At 36.2% G+C, this 21,617-nt stretch overlaps 1 protein-coding gene across 1 annotated transcript in view; it reads left to right on the forward strand.

Moving 5' to 3' along the window:
* The window catches only part of LOC125224795 (tachykinin-like peptides receptor 86C), a 125,014-nt gene that overhangs the window by 30,044 nt on the left and 73,353 nt on the right, over window positions 1–21,617 (forward strand). Inside the window, exons 2-3 of the mRNA XM_048128252.1 lie at window positions 7,361–7,556; window positions 17,984–18,095. Coding sequence (XP_047984209.1) covers window positions 7,361–7,556; window positions 17,984–18,095 — 308 coding nt within the window. The remainder of the gene's footprint in view (window positions 1–7,360; window positions 7,557–17,983; window positions 18,096–21,617) is intronic.

Consider the following 21,617-nt stretch of genomic DNA (forward strand, 5'->3'; position numbering starts at 1 on the left):
TTTGTTACCAAACTTATACATGTGTAAGTATTTATTGTTGTAAAACTTGTAAACTAAGTATATACATAAATTCACGTTCGTTTCATACATAGTTTAGTTAAAATTAAAAGTACCTAATAATATTTTCCTCTCGTATTGCACCCACAGAAAACTTTTAAAAACAGACTCGATAAATATTTCTTAACTGGAAAAAAGACGAGTGCAAGTCATTGATATGCACATATCAGCTACAAGCTGCCTGTGCATTAACAAATAATAATAATTGATTAACAGACGCTAATACATAATCTTGAATTCAGGGTCGAAGTAAGATAATATTTACCGTGTTAAAGTGTGAGTATATCCGGGATTAAATCTAACAACCGTCCCTGGGGATCAAACTTTCCTTGTACATTTTAATCAGAGTGGTTCAAAGGTTTATGCTTGAAGAGGTTACTGTATACCGATGACACTGATGTACCGTTAATTAATGAATTCCATTGCAATTCGAAATTAAAATCAAAATAAAATTTCAGCTGAATTAAGCGGAGCAAATAACTTTTTGACTCACAGAATAATTGCAGCTCAATAGCAAATATTGAAAGTTTCACCAAGCGGATATTAATCGGAAATAAACTTGAAGATCATTAGAAACAAAGAAATGGAATGAAAAAGTTGAAAAAACCAATATCGGCGTTGAGGCGGATATTGAGTTAAATTAAAAATGAAATGAATTGTCTGATAGCAAGCAAGCTTTTTATTGATATTGATGCACCAATCTTTTAGCTGTTTCAATATACTGGGTAATTCAGAAGAAATGAACAAAACAGTGAGATGGACCGATTCTTTTTTTTATAAATCGCGATCTACCCTTTTTTTTTTGTCGGAGTGGGGAATGTGTTACACACCGTCCCCCCAGCCGCGGGAAGGCCTTGATGGGGGGGTGTGTGGGACTCCCTCTTTCGGCCCCCTCTCTTATCGAGAGGGAGGGAAAGAGGTTTACCCACTAAACCCCACTCCGGCGTTTCGCCCTCTGTGCCGTTCACGAGAGCGTCATGGGATCATCGGGTCTGTCCACCATGGCGCCCTCCGGCAGCCCCGAATTATTTCAGGCCATCCGCACAAGGGAGGAAGGGATCAGAAACGCTTGATCCCTCCTTCGACAGGGTTAGTGGGGTCGGTGCAATGCGGGTCCCGTACCAGCTGGCCCCACTAAGGGTCGTGGCGCAAGAACGCTCGTCGCCTTCGACCCTGCCGTCTTCGTCGGAGAGGTAGCGCGTCAGGCGCAGCTTCGCGCTTTCTCTCCGCCGCCTCCTTCTGTGACATGACGTCTTCACAGAAGGAGGCCACCGCATCCCATCTTCTCTCGCTGCTCAGCATCGCCGCTATGACGCTGTGCAGTGAGAGTTCCACCAATCCTGTGCCTGCAACCAGGGCAGCCCTTTCCACGGCCCAGCGATTACACTCCTCAAGGGTGTGCTGGGCCGTATCGTCCTCCACGTCACAGTCCAGGTACTGGGTGCTCGGCTCTCTCCCTATCCGGTGCAGGTAGTGTCCAAAGCACCCGTGCCCGGTCACCACCTGAGTCAGCCTACAATCCTCCATAACAGGAAGGATGGCCCCTATGGTATCGCGATCTACCCTAATGAAAAGTATTAAGCCTGTGCAATCAGTAAGTTATACCTAAGTAACTGTTTAAACTGTTTTGTATACTGTACTTATTTTGAGATTAATGTTAGTTTATTTTTTAATTTTTTAATATTAGTTTTCTTTTAAGCATAGTGGTAAGAGCGTGCGACTTTCGATCCGGAGGTCGCGGGTTCGAACCCCGGCTCGTACAATGAGTTTTTCGGAACATATGTGCGAAATGTCATTTGATATTTGCCAGTCGCTTTTCGGTGAAGGAAAACATCGGGAGGAAACCGGACTAATTCCAATGAGGCCTAGTTACCCTTCGGGTTGGAAGGACATATGGCAGTCGCTTTCGTAAAACTAGTGCCTACGCCATATCTTGGGATTAGTTGTCAAAGCGGACCCGAGGCTCCCATGAGCCGTGGCAAATGCCGGGATAACGCAAAGAGGATGATAATGATGTTAGTTTAGTTTTTACTGGTCGAAATATACAGTTTTTTTTTTCTAAGGAGAATTAGATTAAGTATATATACATTTTATCTTTAGTTGTGACATTTAGGGTCATTTGCACCTATAATGTAATTTTAGACTTTTTTTTGTATGTGTACTTTTTATATTTAGTGTACAGTAGTTCTTAGTTGTAATTCGACATTTAGAGACCTTCTACATCTCTAATTAATTGTATAGAGTTAACTTTAGTTAGAACTTAGAAATAGTATCAATTGTAATTTCAATTTAATTTTAAATATTTTCTAAATATGTACATGTGACGTGTAAAAGTGCCCCTGTGGCCTAATGCTGAATAAATTATTTTGATTTTGATTTTTATTTTTGATTTTCAAGTTCATGGTCACCCTACAATAAGCATAGTACTTTTTTTTGTTTTGAAATAATGTTTATATTAACCATTAAAACATAATAAAAACACTTAAAATGTTACATAAATAAAACTAAATTATAACTAAATAACTACTCTTATAATAAATAAAATAAACTTATAATACTAAAGAATAAACAATAAAAACAGTTTAGTTATAAGCATCTAGTTTCAAACTTATTAAATGTTTGTTTTTCTAGCCACAAACCCACATATTGCCTATAATGTCTATGCTTCATTTCATCATCACTACATAGTATAAAACAAAGTCGCTTTCTCTGTCCCCATGTCCCTATGTATGCTTAAATCTTTAAAACTACGCAACGGATTTTGATGCGGTTTTTTTAATAGATAGAGTGATTGTAGAGGAAGGTTTACGGGTATGTATAGTACCCGTGCGAAGCCGGGGCGGGTCGCTAGTACATCGATATAATGCCAGGCCCCGTAGCCGAATGGCATTTCTCCGACGCCAAACGAAAGCGATACGCCGCTGGCTCTGTCGCGCCAATACGCAAGCGCGATAGAGATAGATATCTACTAGCGCTTCGTTTCGTGAGCGTTTCGTGAGCGATTGTGCCATTCGGCTAGCCACCCAGGTAAGCTCAGACAGAGACAGAGAAAATCTGTTCAAATTGAAATGCTTACGTAGCTGAAAATAGAATGTCCCAAATTGGATCAAAGAAAAACTTTATACGCCTACTTACGATAATCGTTTGGGGCTGATTTCGAATCATCCGAGTAAAAGAAAAGTAACCTTATACTTTCCTTCTAGTCAAATTAGCTTCTTTTTAAAAACTGTCAAAATGAATTTGAACGTTTTACCAGAGTTTTACTTACTTCGTATAGACAGATTAAGTCTAAGAAAAAAGCGAACCTCAGAACCATAAAGAAATAAAAACCGGTCAAGTGCGAGTCGGACTCGCTCACCGAGGGTTCCGTACAAACTTTCAATAGTTAAATCATCAAAATGTTATTCATAGAACTCTACAGATTTGCTAAATCCCTCAAGACTCAATTTCCCACATAACAAGTAATATTTTAATATAAAATTTTATTGTTAGACAACGTACAAATAAAATCAAGACTATTCGACTTCAATAGTTTACGACTTACGACATGTCGCAAGGACGCTCCTGAACCGACCTCATTATATCAGGAAAAACGCGATGTAGGAAATGAGCGTTCAACGTACAGCGACATCTATCGGCAAATTGAGTAAACTAATGCACGCGAGCTAGTATGGAAGATGATTTTTATGGAATAACTAGCTTTTACCCGCGGCTTCGCCCGCGTAATAAAAGTATTCATTAAGGAACTGATTCTTAGTGTGAAGTATGTAAATCCTATATAAATAATCCTTGATTTCGGATATTAAAAGTGTAAGATGGCAACGTATTTTTAGTTAAAAATGTGAGTAGTTTTTTTTTTAAATTTTGGCCACCGTAAACGCTGTCGGCCGTGTAGTGACATTACAGTAAACGAACCAACTTCATATAGAATCAATCACTGACATAATGACCTTTATGCCTCATACTTAAAGTGTAGGTACGTAAATGTCAGAAAATGTTGTTTTCCAGCAGCCTGACGTCATTCACAGGATACTTAATCTATAGATTTACGAGTACAATGGCTGATGTTGTTTTGCCTGATTACGTAAAAGTATACTTAAAAAATATTATTTGTGGTTTTCAAGTCATAAAATATAGTAATATTTTTTTGTTAATTGAACAATAATAAATAATATGAGAGAATTTAAAAAAGGGTCATTTAGCCTATTAAAGGTGAAAATTAAGAACACCTCTTAATTAATTATAAGACTAATGAAATCTTTGTCTGATTTAATTAACCGCTCGTATGGCTTACCTATACGCCGTATAGTTTACTGTACTGTACATCCATATAATATATATTATTTGTACACGTCGTAGTCATCATCGGCGGCCCGATAGATTACAAGAGTTACAAGACTGACATACGCAGTTCTGTTGCTTTTCAAAGCCTTGTTTATGGCAGTAATAAACAATATCTCAGCAGACCAGAAAGTTTAGTAAGTACGTGCCAAAGATAAGAATTTCCCTGCCGCAAGCCGCAACGGTAATATTTCATAAATTACAAGCCATATTTTGCAGCGTTTATTTTGTACATGACAGCAATTTCGGACGAGTAATATTTAAGCAACAAATATTGTGATAATAGGTTTCGTTTCGGTTCAAATCATCATAATTATAGGATGTAGGTACGTGGCCTTTTTACATCTAGGTACCATGAGTTTTATACGTTTTTTTATTCTCTGTGTTTATTTTCATTCTTAGGCTAGGTATTTTACAATATGTTATACGTTTTTTTATTTATTATTATGAATGAACATACTCATGGCCATAGACTAGCACAGGCAAAAACGTGGCCTGCGATAGAGCTCGCTCGCTCAGAAAGCGCTTTTAGAATAAATTAGTCGATAGTGGAATATATATGTAGTTTATGGTTCTTGAGAGTGACTGTCTAAAGTCGCTGTTCACTTTTTCGATATTACAAAAAAAAAATCGTGACTTTTACGCTATCGAATAACAGTCTTGGTAGCCTCATTTCAGTAATTTATCGACCTGTTTTGTAATATACGATGTATTTTTTAGAAACGTTACAGCAGAACTTTGATACATTGGTGTAATTTAATAACCATCATTTATCAGTCTCCAAGCAATTTGATTTTTATATTGTCAATTTCTTAAACACTGATATGAATTACACAGATGATAAGTTGTACCAATTTGAAACTACATTACACAGTAATAACCATGTGTGTGTAGTCGGCTAGATAATTTAATTTTGACTTATCATTTGCCACATTCATTTACTTAAGCCACGATTGTTTTCGCCAAAATAATCATATTATTATTTATTGGTAAGAATCCATTACAAGTAGATACAAAACCATTGTACTCGTATACCTACTCACTTAAAATACGTCCCTATATTTTTCTAGATATATTATTTAAATAGATACATTAAAATAATATTACGTTAAATAAAATAATGACGTATTAACTTGCGTATACACATATTTATTATTATAGCTCGGAAGCTGTTTGCCTCACATTTGACGCTAGATATTTCAAATATACTTGGTAGAAATGTCACTATATTTGTATAATGTTTAAAATTTTATAAAGTTTTTCATGGTGACTTTTAGTTTTATTTTATATAATTAAATTGACATTGATGTATATTTTTAGCTAATAAGATCGTGAATTATTCGATGAAGTTAATTCTTAACTTAGTATTTTTTTTCAATAATCATTTTTATTAATACTGACATTTTGACCTAGGTTAGTCCTAATTATTTGTTTTTATTATATGTATCTATGACATTGTTTTATTTATTGATTTGATTTGTATTTTTTTGGTTAATTTTTGTGTAATTTTAAGTTGATTGATCTTACTTGTATTCTTTGTTATCATTTTGGTTGGCATCCAAAAAGCTCGGTGTGCTCAATAGAGCGAGGGGATACTTTACTTCGAGGCAAAGACTGCTCTTGTACAAGGCGCAAGTCAGACCCCACATGGACTATTTGCTGTCACCTTTGGGCAGGAGCACCTGGATACCAGCTTGCACCCTTTGACTCGGTCCAGAGACGCGCTGTGGGAATTGTCGACGATTCCAAACTTAGAGGTGGTATTGAGCCCTTAAGTCTAAGGAGAAACTTCGCCCCCTTATATGTATTCTATCGCCTGTACAATGGGTTGTGTTCTGAGGAACTGTTTGACATGATGCCAACGTCCAGTTTTCATCATCGCACCGCTCGCCATCGACAGGGCGCTCATCCACACACCTTGCAACCTAAATGGTCGCGTACCGTGCGGTTTCAGAGGAATTTCCTCCCGCGGATGCTCCGGCTGTGGAATGAGCTCCCTGCCGAGGTATTCCCGATGAACTACAGTAGTGGGGTTCTTCAAAAAAGGAGTGTACAAGTTTCTAATGGGTCGGCAACGCTGACCGCTTTCCATCAGGCGGACCGTATACCTGTTTGCCACCGACGTGGAATATTGTAAAATTTGGAATTGACGATCTTTTAGTGTAAGCCTTTGTTTTATAATTGTGTGATATACTGTGTCCTTTTCTTCAAGAAATAAAGATACCTATCTATCTATCTAATTGTAAGGGAAATACGCTAGTTCAAGCATTCCGACTCTTGTTTATTATACAGGGTGAAATAAAAAGGTTTGGTTTCTGAGGTCATGATGAATAACTTTTATTACAGGACTATTACTGAATTTGCGTAAACGTCACGTCAGTCAGAATTGGAATGTATGGAACAACCAATATTTTTTTTCGCGAGTTCAGCATTGGTCCCATAAAAAGTTGTTCATTATGACCTCAGAAGTTACTAATCAAAGTATGGCTTGTCTTTATATAATGGTCACACTGTATATAATTGTGAAGCGCGCTGGTAGCCTAGCGGTAAGTACGTGCGACTTTCGTTCCGGAGGCCACGGGTTCGAACCCCGGCTCGCACCAATGAGTTTATCGGAATTTATGTGCGAAACGTCATTTGATATTTGCCAGTCTCTTTTCGGTGAAGGAAAAACATCTTGAGGAAACCGGACTAATTCCAGTAAGGTCTAGTTTACCCTTAGGGTTGGAAAGTCAGATGGTAGTCGCTTTCGTAAAAACTAGTTCCTACGCCAAATCTTTGTAATAGTTGTCGAAGCGGACCCTAGGCTCCCATGAGCCGTGGCAAATGCCGGGATAACGCAAGGAGGATGATGATGACTGTATATGGCGGTGATTGCTTTGCACGAGGCGACATGTCTGCTTGCCTAACTACGAGTATCTCATAAGATAAATCCCGTAGTTCAAATGTCTCTTGTCCCCAGGTGGTGTACACATGGGAGATGGACTTCAACCGGAGCGTGCTCAGCGCGTCGACGCTGCTGGTGCCGCGCGCGACGGCGGCGCCCGCGCCGGCGCCCGGCATGCCCGCGTGGGCGCACCACTCGTGGGTCTCCGTGTTCGCCGCCATGCTCGCTGTCGCTATTGGCGGGAACGCTATCGTCATCTGGATTGTTATAGGTGATTCTAATGATCTTTATATGACACGCAACTAGATGTCAATTACAGGACTAGAATAGTAATTTCACTGATATAATCTCGTCTCCTATGTCACCCTATAATAATTGATATCTCATACGATGCCGGTCGAACGCTTCCTATTGTGTACGTCGCGACACAACTACGCGCGCTTGGCGTCAATCACAGGGATTTAGATGCCCATGATATGATTTCATGATTTAATCATTAATCATGAATTAATCAAACGATGTCATTAAATCGGCACCATTCGTATGCTCGTATAACATTTCCTTTAGAAGTAATATTCGCCGTGTTTTTTAAAAAAATCTGTTGAATACAACAACGTTTCGAATACGAAACGACTCTTTTTTAAGCGGAGATAGTTGAAGGGATGGAGAGTGACATAGGCTACTTTCTGTCTCTTTCTAACCCCCGCTTCCCTATAATAGGGGTCACCAGTGATTGAAGCGATATGGAAAAGTGCAGGTACCTATGTTATAAACCTTCTATTTCTGGTTTTTAAATCATTTGTTTACTTTATTATTTCCTAGAAACCATATCAATTAAGTTTGAATGCCTTCTCATTTATAAAAAAATTGATACATCAAAAACAATATTTAATAAGCTACCGCTTTTAAGATATTATATATAAAAATAACTGAACCAGGAAGATTTTATAAAATATAAATTGTGTATACTTATTAAAAAGATGATTTATTACCAGACACGGAAATTATTAATACCTAATTAATTAATCTATTCAAGATTTTATACATTAATAAAGCTTCTAATGAATATTGAGAAGCTATTTAAGACACCGTGTTTAGGAATTTGCAAAATGTTGCCGAAAATGAAACATTATTGCTTCGATATCATAAAGTTATTTTTTCTACTCCCGAACTGTTATTATTCATTTACAGGGTCGTGCATAGATCTTTAAAACCCTATATAAAAGTCTACTCCCCAAAACAAGCGTCCGCCGGCTTTCCGCGCATGCGCGCAGTATCGAAAAAACTGAAAACGCATTGTTTGGCTCTGTAACCATGGCAACGTTATTGACATTGTTATAACGATACTGCGCGCATGCGCGGGAAGGCTTTGGGCAGCTGAGCTGACAGTGCAAACCTTAGCGTCAAAATACAGGAAAAGTGTGAATTTCACGAAAGTTATTCAAGAAAACTATTAAAAACTAAGTGCATGGTCGTAGAAAAAGTATTGTATGCAACAGTGTTTAACTGAGTCAATAAATACTCGTGGCATCTTAATAACAATTTTCGGCTTCGCCTCAAATTATTACCCACGCCACTCGTCTTTTTTGACCTCCTTTAAACGCCTGTTGCATAAAATACTATATTTGTAAGTATGTCTTACATTAAAGTTTTGATACGAATAATACGAGTATAATTATTAAGTATGATATACAATTCAACTCCAAATTAAACTCTAACACCTTAGTTTTTTTTTTTCATTTTATACAAAAAATTCGACGTTATTCGGTTTTAAAACATGACATTGTTTAATTATTTAGAACTAGTGAATTTAAAATCTAGCTGCTGTCGGAAATTTTCTAGAAGTTTATTTCGACATCGATCTGTCCCAGTTGGGATGTGAGCTTCGAACTCCAGTTAGGAACTTGGCAGTAGTGTACCCTGAAAATCAATATATGTATAGAAACTGAAGGATGAACTTCTCTTACTTGTGTGTATTTTGCTACCAGAATATAATTAACAACTTCATCATCCTCATTGCGTTATCCCTGCATTCGCCACGGCTCATGGGAGCCTGGGCACTAATCTCAAGATTAAATTTGATCTTGATAACGTTTTTTTTTTTACGGAACGACTGCCATCTGACCTTCCAACCCGAAGGGTAACTAGGCCTTAATTTATATAAGTAATTCAGAATATAACGAAAATTTATGTTATTTATTTCACCTACAATTGATATTGATTTATTTCGATGCAAGTATAAATAGACCGGATTTAGCTGTACCTAACAAACCTACTAACTTCCGTACAAACGACTCGAAATTAAGACAAAAATAAGACGCGTGGAGAGTTTAAATTACTTTCACTGAATGTATAGAAAAGTAGTGTCTAAGTCAAAGAGGATCGAGTATTATACACCCTGTTTTTATTGAATTCCGTTAACTTTAAGGGAAGGTTCTTTAGATCAAATACGATTAATTTCTCTAAGAAATTAGCGTCTTAACTCTTACGGTTATTGCGTTATTAAAAAAATAAAAATAATTACTGGACACGTGTCTGACAGCCTTTACCACTTCCTAATGTTATTTGTTTTGACATATGCCGTCAATCACTTGACACTAACTTGAATGTTATTCTTAAGGGTCTCTCACACTAATTAATTCATTTATTCTGTATGAAAACGAAGAAAAAATTTTTTTGGCGAATTTAACTAAAAGTGATATACAGGATGATTCCTGATAACAAACCTAAGGACGTGCCGAATTTAACGGAAAACAAAAAAAAACACGGTGTAGAGAGTTACTGTCAAAGTAAAATGTGTAATCACAGTGCAGACTGCCATCTCGACACTGGCATAAAACTTTTAAAACTCAGTTTTGACAATTTAGCCCATATTCTGAGCTTGATATTATATTGTGTTAAAATGTCAAATATTTTTATTAGCTCCATCTAGCCGAGCGTTCCCCAAAGATGTATCGCCATCTTGGTCACCGTACCTTTTTAGGGTTCCGTAGTCAACTAGGAACCCTTATAGTTTCGCCATGTCTGTCTGTCCGTCCGTCCGTCCGTCCGTCCGTCCGTCCGTCCGTCCGTCCGCGGATAATCTCAGTAACTGTAAGCACTAGAAAGCTGAAATTTGGTACCAATATGTATATCAATCACGCCAACAAAGTGCAAAAATAAAAAATGAAAAAAAATGTTTTATTAGGGTACCCCCCCTACATGTAAAGTGGGGGCGGATATTTTTTTTCATTCCAACCCCAACGTGTGATAAATTATTGGATAGGTATTTAAAAATGAAGAAGGGTTTACTAAGATCGTTTTTTGATAATATCAATATTTTCGGAAATAATCGCTTCTAAAGGAAAAAAAAGTGCGTCCCCCCCCTCTAACTTTTGAACCCTATGTTCAAAAAATATGAAAAAAATCACAATAGTAGATCTTTATGAAAACTTTCTAGGAAAATTGTTTTGAACTTGATAGGTTCAGTAGTTTTTGAGAAAAATACTGAAAACTACGGAACCCTACACTGAGCGTGGCCCGACACGCTCTTGGCCGGTTTTTCTTTATGGTTTTGATTTGAGGTACGTTTTTTTCTTAGAATTTATCTGTCTATACGTAGTTACATAATATGTCTTTGGTCTAAGTAAAACGTGTAATCACAGTGCATAGACTGCCATCTCTGCACACAGGATTAAAACTTTTTAACCTCATTTATGATAAATTAGCCAATAGCCCTACGTTAACTTGATAATGTGTATTAAATTTATAATTTAACGTAGGTACACAATAACATTTCAATCTATTTGAATTTATCATTCAATTTTAAACTTCATATCAAAACAAAAGTCCTTAATTTCACCGTCAATTTCATTTGGATTGAAACATTATTGTGTATCTACTTCCGATAATTGTTTTACAAATTATTGCTTTGAGCCAGATATTAATCAAAGCGAAAACTTTAGTGTTAAATCGAAAAGCCAGCTGTCTGGCAGCCTGATTAAAATATTTCCCTTGAGTCTGTGTAAAAAAGAAAGGCAATGACATTTATAGTACATTACTACAGAGGCCGGGACAAAGGGGGTTGCCGGCCGAAGACATATAGACATGGTATGAAATAAATAAAGTCTACTGAAAATGGTAACTTTGGATGACTGTATCTCCTAAACGGTGCGTCGTAGCGCAAAAATAATCGAATTTTCGTTCCTCTTTATACCCGTATACGCTTATAAAAAAACAAAAAGTTAAAAAAAAATTCAAAAAAAAACGAAAAAAATTTTTTTTGTATGAAAACGCACCCAAAATCAAAATTGTCTAGGGCCCGTACCAGTTGCAGTCGGCACGTCTATAAAGCCTCTTATAGTTTTTTTTTTAATTGGCTAAATACCTGGATGTTATGTCACAATTGTTGTTGGACCTGGATGTTATGTCACTGTGTTTGAAAATTAAAAAAGAAGACTTTGCCGGCCTTGGCCTGCAAGGTTTGTATGAAATTCCATTATCTATCAATCGTCCTAGCCGCACCTGCAACGTCATACTTCGCTGCTAATTATAAGGCACATAACATCAATATTTCATACCATGTTTGAGAAAAAGTTTTTAAATATGATAAAATTTCTAAGAAAAGTCCATATTCAAAGCCGCTGAGACGGACCGGATTGCAATCTTTGGATTTCTTACCACTAGCGCATATTAAAAAGTATTTGTGCGGGCATTCTGAGTTTCTGTCCAGCGGCTTAGCCGAATGGCAATCGTTAAGGGGCTGACAACACCCAACTGCGCAAAATTGATGTTACTTGCGCAGTTTTTTAAGACAAACTATTAGTTTTAGTAAGACAAGTAATACACTGGTCAAAAAGAGAAATAAAAAAACAAAGTGTGATGTAAAGCTGCATTTTTGGTATGTTATTTGGGGTCCTTGGGGGAATGTAGGACTATATTTTGCAAGCAAAAAAATGGTGTGCTAACTTCGTAATTTAAAAAAAAAAGTAAAAAAATCAGCCCTTTTTTGGTTTTTGCCGTTTTATTAAAAAACTATGCATTTTTGGTCAAAAGTTGCTTTGTAATGTTAAAAGCGCATTAAATTACAAACAGTTTGACATCTTTTTTATCAATGTCCGTCAAATATTTTTTGAGATATGAAGCGTCAAAAAAGAGCATTTTTCCCCTTTCTATGAAAATATTCGTTTTGCTAATATTTTGAGACAGATATCAGCAAAACAACTCAGGCTATTACATGAATTGTAAAATAAAAATGTAGAAAATTTCACTAGCTTTCATTTAAGACCAAAAGAGTGCGAGTTATTTAAAAAAATAGGATTATATCATAAGTCTAGTATAACTGGATCAGAAATAATCGGTGGATGGTAATGGCCAAATGGGATAGTTTACATATATTTACAGGAGGCGTAGCGGAGAACGAATTATTATTATTTGGGGGCTGTTCAAGTATTACTCAGACACATATTTGCGTATATCAAATCAACATTTATTTAGTAAGTTAAGTTTACGGTCAGAAAGACCTCAGGATCGCCGCTTGGCGGAAAAAAATATATTACGAGTAGAAAACCCTCAGTTGAATCTCACAATGAGTGAGATTCAACTGAGGGTTTTCAGATTGAGGAATCAGATTGTTCCGAAATTGTTCTTGTACGGACTGGTTTTTAAAGCATACCACTGAGGGTCAATAACATCGATGCAATCTCACGAGCGTTGTCGTGGACGTGCCTGAATCATAGTATTCTCCGTTTAACGAAATATCAGTACATAGTATGTGTTGTATTGCACGCGCAGGTCTCTCACCGCCGCGCAGGTGTAGTCGGACCATAACTCGGCAGTATACACGCTTGTACAAAAACTGAGGAACAGCTGTCTTTTTACGCTGTCACTACATTTGGCGAATCTTCTAGCCAACATGTTTGCCCTTACTGCGGTGGCTCGCCTCTGCCTTTCTATGTCCTCCTGGTCTTTTAAACTGGACAACAAGATGTGGCCAAGATATTTGACTTCGTGTACTCTCCGCAATTGAACTCCATCAAGCAAAAGAGGTGGTACATGTGTGGGCATATGTGCTGCCTCCATGAGTACAAATTCAGACTTCTCCGGATTGTATCTCATGTTATGCTGGCTGGCGTATCTCTCGCATTCTGCAAGTAACTTACGCATAGCTCCCACAGATGGTGCTAGTAGGACCATATCGTCTGCATATGCGATGTGATTTATCATTTGCCCATTGATGGAGCAGCCAACCTCGGTACTGGTCAAAGCCTGCGACAGCCCATCCATGTACACGCTGAAGAAAGCCGGAGACATACTGCCTCCTTGTCTCATTGTCTCACGCCACAGTTTAGCCCGCTGGCTGTGGACAGAGTTGACTTCCATCTTACTACGTTCTTCTGCTGGGAATACCACTTCTCCAGTATCTTAATAATTGGCGTGGGCGCTTTCCGTTCCCGTAGTTTATTCCACAGCAATTGGTGGTCAAATACAACTCAAGTGGACTTTCTATCACTACAGGTGTTGTGCCATCAAGATGCAGAACCATGCAGGACCCTCAAAAAGGAAAAAATAAAATGTAACTAATTCTGTTTTATTTTTCTAATTTACTAAACTTCAAAATTTTACTGTATTTTATTTCTTCATTAGTAATAGTCAAATCGATGCAAAGTTAGCTTAGACAATTTTTTCAGATAAACGTATATACGATACCAAAGAAATATTGATATCAAAGAAAGTGAGATCGAATAGATAGCACTTTCAACCTAAAACTTTTAGCGTAAACTATTTTACCTTAACCAATCTACCAGACTCTTGGCTTCTCTATTTATAGATTTTTTTGTTTACCAAGTAACTATTCGTCTTACTGACCTTTATTTGTACTAAAACTAAAGCAAAATAAATTTTATACAATGTTATATTGCAATATATATCATATCATGAAGTATTTTGCAGATATTTGTCTAAAAATATTGGCAAAACGCTACATTTTATAAATGCGTCAAAAATTAACCTTTTTTGACGTTTCATATCTCGAAAACTATTTGACGGACATTGATAAAGAAGATGTCAAACTGTTTGAAATTTAATGCGCTTTCAACATTACAAAGCAACTTTTGACCAAAAACGCATAGTTTTTTAATAAAAAAAGAAAAACCAAAAAAAGTCCGATTTTTTTACTTTTTTTTTTAAATTACGAAGTTAGCACACTTTTTTTTTGCTTGCAAAATATAGTCTTACATTCCCCCGAGGACTCCAAATAACATACCAAAAATCCAGCTTTACATCACACTTTGTTTTTTTAGCCGATTTTCATGTAAGATTTGACCGGTGTATAAATTATATGTTATTATTCATTATATTTCAACGAACATAGCCGTACTCGATACACGATATAACGAAATCGGCTCGATAGAAAAAAATTGCAAAGATTGGTCTCGAGTTCGTCATTAAACGGTTCTATGTCGTTCAATTATTCACTTAGTTGTCTTTAATTCAAATTACAATAACAAAAACATACATATCTAAAACACTAACGAAACATATTGCACAAATAATGCGTCTATCTATTTTATTTTAACATTTTTCAGTACTTTTCGTACCTAGCCGCCCTGTTTTAGTGACATCGCGCTCTCACTTACTCCCATGGGAATAGACAGTGTACGCTAGCGTCAAGGTCATTGGGTGTTGTCAGCGTCTTAACGCCAAACGCCGATCGAATCGCAGTCTGATTCTGTCGCGTCAAAACGGAAGAGCGATAGAGATAGCTATCTACTGTGGAGATATTATCGTGAGAGTTTGTACATTTGGCTACGTACCCTCAGTGTTTGCAGCTATCTCGTAGGTTTAAGGATTTAAATCAGGATTATTTATTTTGTGTCTGAGATATAAATTCATTTGGAATACGTTATTGTACGTACACATATTTATTAACGTTTGAAAATGTTTTGTGCGACAAATCGCACACATGATTCACTTACATAACTACTTCATTTTTTATTATTCAAAGATTCCTGTGATTCCTGTGATTTTGATTCCTGTTTTTGTATGGAGTACTGCAGTCACCTTTGGGATGGATCCGCCATCAGCTAGCCGCTTTAGATTCTATTGACAAACGCGCTAGGAAGCTTACTGGTGATACGAGACTAACTGATTATAGACTGCAGAGCCTTGAACATCGTAGGAAGGTGGCGTGCTTATCGGTTTTAAACAGGATACATTTCGGGGAGTGTGCGATGGACTTACATAATCTAATCCCCCCGTCTCCTTTCTGTCAACGCGGGACTAGGCGCGGACTTGCTTTTCACCCTTACGTCGTTTCTTTACCACTCATTCGCACTAAACGATTTGCATCTAGCTTTATCATGCGAACGGCTAAGGAGTGGAACTCACTTCCTGCATGTCTATTTCCAACCCACTATAATTTGGATCTTTTTAAATCAAGAGTGAATAGACATTTTTCGGGTAAACATGCGTCATCCTAGACTGCATCGGCACTTACCATCAGATGAGATTGTGGTCAAATAGTTTACCTGTTCCTCATAAAAAAAAAAACACTGATTATGGTTGGTGTTTAGTATTTGAGTTACCGTTACTTATTAATAATTATGATGAAGTAGCTTATTTACTTTACTCGTTAATTTATTTGTGTTTCTTCTCTGAAATAATTTAGTTCTTTTTGATCAAATTCAAACAGCAAATTAATAAGCACTGAACTAACTTTTAACTTGACTTCAAAGAAAATATATTTTCCTAAGTTTTAAAGGACATCAGATAACTTCTGTATAAATAGGTACAGTTTCCCTTTATGTATTGAGTTTTTATTTAAATTTGTTTCTTCAGACACTGTAGTAACACTGGTATTAAAGTTACAAAATACCGCCAAACTACTTAACAGTTTATTGGCAGTATTAAATGGACGAGACATTATAGAAATTGTTATTAAGTATATTAAAGTATACGCAATCCGTACTATGCTTATTTTGTCATGCGCCTAGTGGCGGAGTGGATTCCGTGCCGGCGTCTATATTTCCCATCGGCTCCATAACAAGGGTGAACAGACCCCTTCGGGGCGAGCTAGCTCTATCGTAGGCCACGTCTTTGCCTCGGATAGTCTGCTTTGGAAACGGGCTTTACACTAAAAACAGTCATTATCCTCCTGGCGTTATCCCGGCATTTGCCACGGCTCATGGGAGCCTGGGGTTCGCTTCGACATCACACTAGAAAACAGTATTTTATTAAAAGCCTCAAACTAAGCTATGGGACGAAGCAATTCTTAATGCTGCATTGTACTAATTTCGTTTCTGCTCAAATAAATATGGATTTACTACTAATGAAACATTTATATTGTCACTCATTATAACTTAATTTGTTCCATAGTTAGTGCAACAGTTTGTTACAGTCTGACCAAAAAGAATAATAGAAATTAAAAAGTGGCAACATCGTGATAGTGTCGTCCCGTTTTCTCACACATGTTGGTTTCAAAGGGATGACACTACAGTTTATTTATTTATTTATTTAGGCAACAAACAGTCATACAAACAATAATACGAAAATACATTATGTGTTAATAGACCTAGTGTCTTAACTTGTACTTAAGGCTATGAATTTTTAATATTTTTGTGCCATAATACAATTTTTATTAGCCTTGTTACATTTGAAACGTTCGTCGTGCAAATATAATTTTATACCTACCATACATTAGCAGACCAAGGAGAGTTATATTTAGTAACAAATGTCTGTAGCATGCGACTGCCATCATCATCAAGCACGGTTCGTTAAACAATCGTGTGAGGTGATTTTGCGACGCTTGTTCTCTGTAATTTGGAGCTACTAATATAAGAAATATAACAATGGGTGCTTTTTTGTTTTTAACATCAAAGATATCGATATGAATCAACGTTATTTATATATAAACTCATAACCCTTTACACCCGAGCTGATACAATCGTGAGGTTGTTAGCGGATTGTTAACATACATATAATTGTCAATTTTAACATAATAGAGGTATATGTCATTGAAATTCCAAATTTGATTTAGCAAATCTCGATTTCTTCGGTTGAAAAGGGGTATGTATATTGAAATAAAATTCGAGAAGGATTTCGTCGCGGCACTTTTACCAAATAGATTGAGAGACGGGATTTTGGGTTGATGGAATCTTGATATAATCTGGATATGAAACTCTTTGCAAATGTAACCATGAAAATCGCCAAGTCATCAGTTTTTATGAATTTTGTTTAGTTAGGTTAGCATAACGTAAGTTAAGCCAAAATGATCTAATCCACTAAACTCAGTCAGTATAATTTGAACTTCCTGTCAAAAGGACAGGTCATTCATTTTTACTGCAAGTTTAAGTGGATCCTAAAATTAGGTTTTCCTTTTAACTTACTGTATTTTTTAACCCCCGACGCAAAAACGACGGTGTATTATAAGTTTGACGTGTCTGTCTGTCTGTCTGTCTGTCTGTCTGTCTGTCTGTCTGTCTGTCTGTCTGTGTGTGTGTCTGTCTGTGGCATCGTAGCTCCCGAACGGATGAACCGATTTCGATTTAGTTTTTTTTGTTTGAAAGCTGAGTTAGTCGGGAGTGTTCTTACCCATGTTTTATGAAAATCGGTCCACTATCTCGCGGTCGGGGGTTTTTCTAAATTTTAATTTTGTGGTTAGGTTAGTTATATACCTTAGAGCGTTTTCACATGATTCAATCCTATATAATTTGTTCGCAGCTCACCGCAGAATGCGCACGGTGACCAATTACTTCCTGGTGAACCTGTCCTTCGCCGACCTCATGATGGCGTCCCTCAACTGCCTCTTCAACTTCATATACATGCTGCACAGGTAAGAGTAATACAAACTTAAATATACGGGCCATTTTTTTTTCAAAGTTGTCTTTTTTGTAACATGGGTATTTTTTACGCGATTCATACTCAGAATCGCGGGGTCTTTTGATCCTGATAGGAGAAAAAAAATGTCAAGACTTCCATACATTTTTCAAATCTTCCATTCCATTACCGCCGTACAAAATGTATGAAAAAATGGTAACGGAATCGGAAAAAACGTTGCGACACTTTTTTTCTCCTATTATGATTGAAGGAGCTCGCAATTCTAAATGAAAACCACATACAAATTTGCAAATCAAAAAAAAAGTTGGGGAGACCTTTGAAAAAAAAAAATGGCCCCATTATTCGTATTGATCTACCGATTACCGAAGCACCGTAATTGAATAATATTTCAAAGACAACGTTCTTACTCATTTCATTCATCAACAATTCATTTCATGGAAAAATCGGTACAAGTAAAATCATCATGAATATTGAATTGGTGGATGGGTTGTATCACGGTAGTTTATTATTTATTTATTTAAACTTTATTGCACAAATAAAACAAAATTGTAAAAATGGCGGACTTAATGCCTAATGGCATTCTCTACCAGTCAACCATTGGGCTAAACAGAGACATGTATGTAAAAATGGTGCACGGGAAAGGAAAAATGACAATGGTATAATTATCGAAAACAACTGATTAACTAATTAATTTTTATTTTTTTAACTTCATAAAAACTTATAAAATACATCAATATAAATAAATAATTATATAATAAACTTACTATATAATTACAAATAGTAATTATTTATGTGTAATTGTGTTTCATTTTTATTTACATTTCAAAATTTTCAATGTCCCTAAATCGAAAACCATTTCGAGATATACGTATGTGGATCACAAAAATATATATTATATTTTAATTTTTTTTCCGTATTTTTAGAAAAAAATCTTAAACAATAGTTTAAAGAGGAAGTGACGTCACATAGCTGATTCAGAGCTGCCATTATAACCAAAAAATCTTCCAGTTGGGATGACACTTGAGTTTGACAGTGACACTTATCACTGTTCGTAGCGGATATTAAAATTTCATGGCTTAGTCTATGGCTCGTAGTTATTCAATATTGGTTCACAGTAACAATAATTGACAGTCAGACATATCGGACTGTTTAAGCTGACTGTTAAAACTTTTTTTTTGGAATGATTTTGTCGTTTTCTTAGGTGTATGAAACAACACATGTGACGTCATCTAGTTGATTTTTGACGTTTGTAACTTACGCTCTTTCTGCTCGAAACAGTAATAAAAAGTGATTTTCGCATTAAAATCCCAGTTTTTTGGAAAAATAAAAAAATAGGTGTCTCTTTTAACACTTTCGCTACCAAGAACCCGACTGTCGGGCACACCGCTCGTAGAAGCGTAGCCGATTACATGGGGAAACCCGTATGTAGCGAAAATGTCGTAGCGCCGCGTAGAGCCCGGTTTCGAAAGTGTTATTGAGTTCTTTCGAACCAAATAATAAAAAGTAGTACTCAAAAATATGAAATGTTGTCAATTCACTACGCATGAAGTTCCTTTAAAAGAATCACTTATTAGATTTATTAGATTACCTTTAACAGAAACGAAACTATTATTTTCAAAGTAGGTTTTAAACCTACTCATTCGTTTCTGTGCAGGATCGCAGAACGTTCTAAACAAACCTAAAGCTTACTTTATTTACATTTTATGAATCGTCGATCAAGTAACTTTAAATATTCGGGGAAAAGTATTTTTAAGAAGTAAGAAATATTTGAAACAAAATTTCGCCTACCAATTTTACTGGAACTAAAATTTCGGTGTAATGTTGTAGAAAAATTTGTCGACCATTACGAGGGTCGTTCCCAAAGTTGTTAGCTGCTCGGGTTCATGCGAATTGAATAAATGTATACTATTCTCTGGAATATTTCAATACAAATCATATCCAAATGAAAGTATGAGACTAATGCGAATAATTAATTATTTTTTTCTTAACCAAAAATTGTTTTGTATGGAATTTCTAACTTAAAAAAAAAAAAACGTTTTTTTAAATAATTTATCGAATTTGGTATCCAAATAGAGTTGTCTAACATGCTTGGATCCCCCCGGGATCGATAAATTGTGTCTTTCTGTTATTTTCCACAGGTACATGAAATACTGCACGTAGGGTTTATTTGATGTACTTATTTGTAGACATCTGATATTCATGGTTTTAGGAAATGGCTCCTTTGTCACCCTCTACTACGTCACTATTATATTTACGTAATCAAGCGCAATTATACGTAAATAAACAGTATATATTCTCAATTAGTACCATCTATAAATACAATAACTCTTGCAATGAGAAATAATGTCAAAACACAGTACGAAAGAGTCTGAAGAAGTGATCATACATATTCGCGTTGGTTAGACGTCGATGCGTTCTAGTTAAATAAATATAAAAAATAAACTAATGCCTTTATAAACCCAAATCTACATTACCTTAATATATACCATAATGAAAAATCCCTCAGAACAGTATAAGAGAAATACAAATGTCATGAATATAACCAGAGCAGCTAAAAACTTTCGGAACAGTCCTCGTACCGTTATATGAAATGTATTATATCAGGTTGAAATAAGGTTGACCGAACCTTTCACGATTTTGAATAAAGTTTAAAAATCCCTCAGAACAGTATAAGAAAAATACAAATGGCATGAATATAACCAGAGCAGCTAAAAACTTTCGGAACAGCCCTCGTACCGTTATATGCAATGTATTAAATCAGGTTGAAATAAGGTTGACCGAACCTTTCACGATTTTGAATAAAGTTTAAAAATCCCTCAGAACAGTATAAGAAAAATACAAATGGCATGAATATAACCAGAGCAGCTAAAAACTTTCGGAACAGCCCTCGTACCGTTATATGCAATGTATTAAATCAGGTTGAAATAAGGTTGACCGAACCTTTCACGATTTTGAATAAAGTTTACACTTAGAGTTTCAGATTGAATTAACGCTCGATTTATCACGACACGGCCTGAAAAGGGATTTTGGAGGTCGGGGTCAATCCTCGGAATGTTCACTAAAGTTTAATTTCCAGCCAAAGGTGAGCGCCGAATCGAGCTGAATGTTGTTACAGTGTAGGTAGTACCTAATTTACATATGTGAAGCGTACGCGTAGTAAATTAACACACGTGTGTGTTTCTGTTTGTGAATTTCCACGTGAACATGGTTGTGGACGTGTAGAACATGTTACAGCTCTCTATAACTTAATTGGATTCTTGTCTAAATACCTAATAATTATTTATGAACATAAACAAATTTACAACTAGAAACTAAGACTACATATCGTCACTACTTTTAAAAAATCTCGTATCTCACGCTGTTCCTCAAAGTTAAAACGCAGTAAGTCTATATGCATTCCATACATACTTACTACAATTTTATTTTCATTGACAGACGAAGATACAAGTTTTTTTAAAAGTATAGTGACGATATATACCGCTTATATCTAAAATAGACCCTTGAGGCATTGTATCAA

Source organism: Leguminivora glycinivorella, chromosome 3 (genome assembly GCF_023078275.1).
Source record: "Leguminivora glycinivorella isolate SPB_JAAS2020 chromosome 3, LegGlyc_1.1, whole genome shotgun sequence".
NCBI lineage: Eukaryota > Metazoa > Arthropoda > Insecta > Lepidoptera > Tortricidae > Leguminivora > Leguminivora glycinivorella.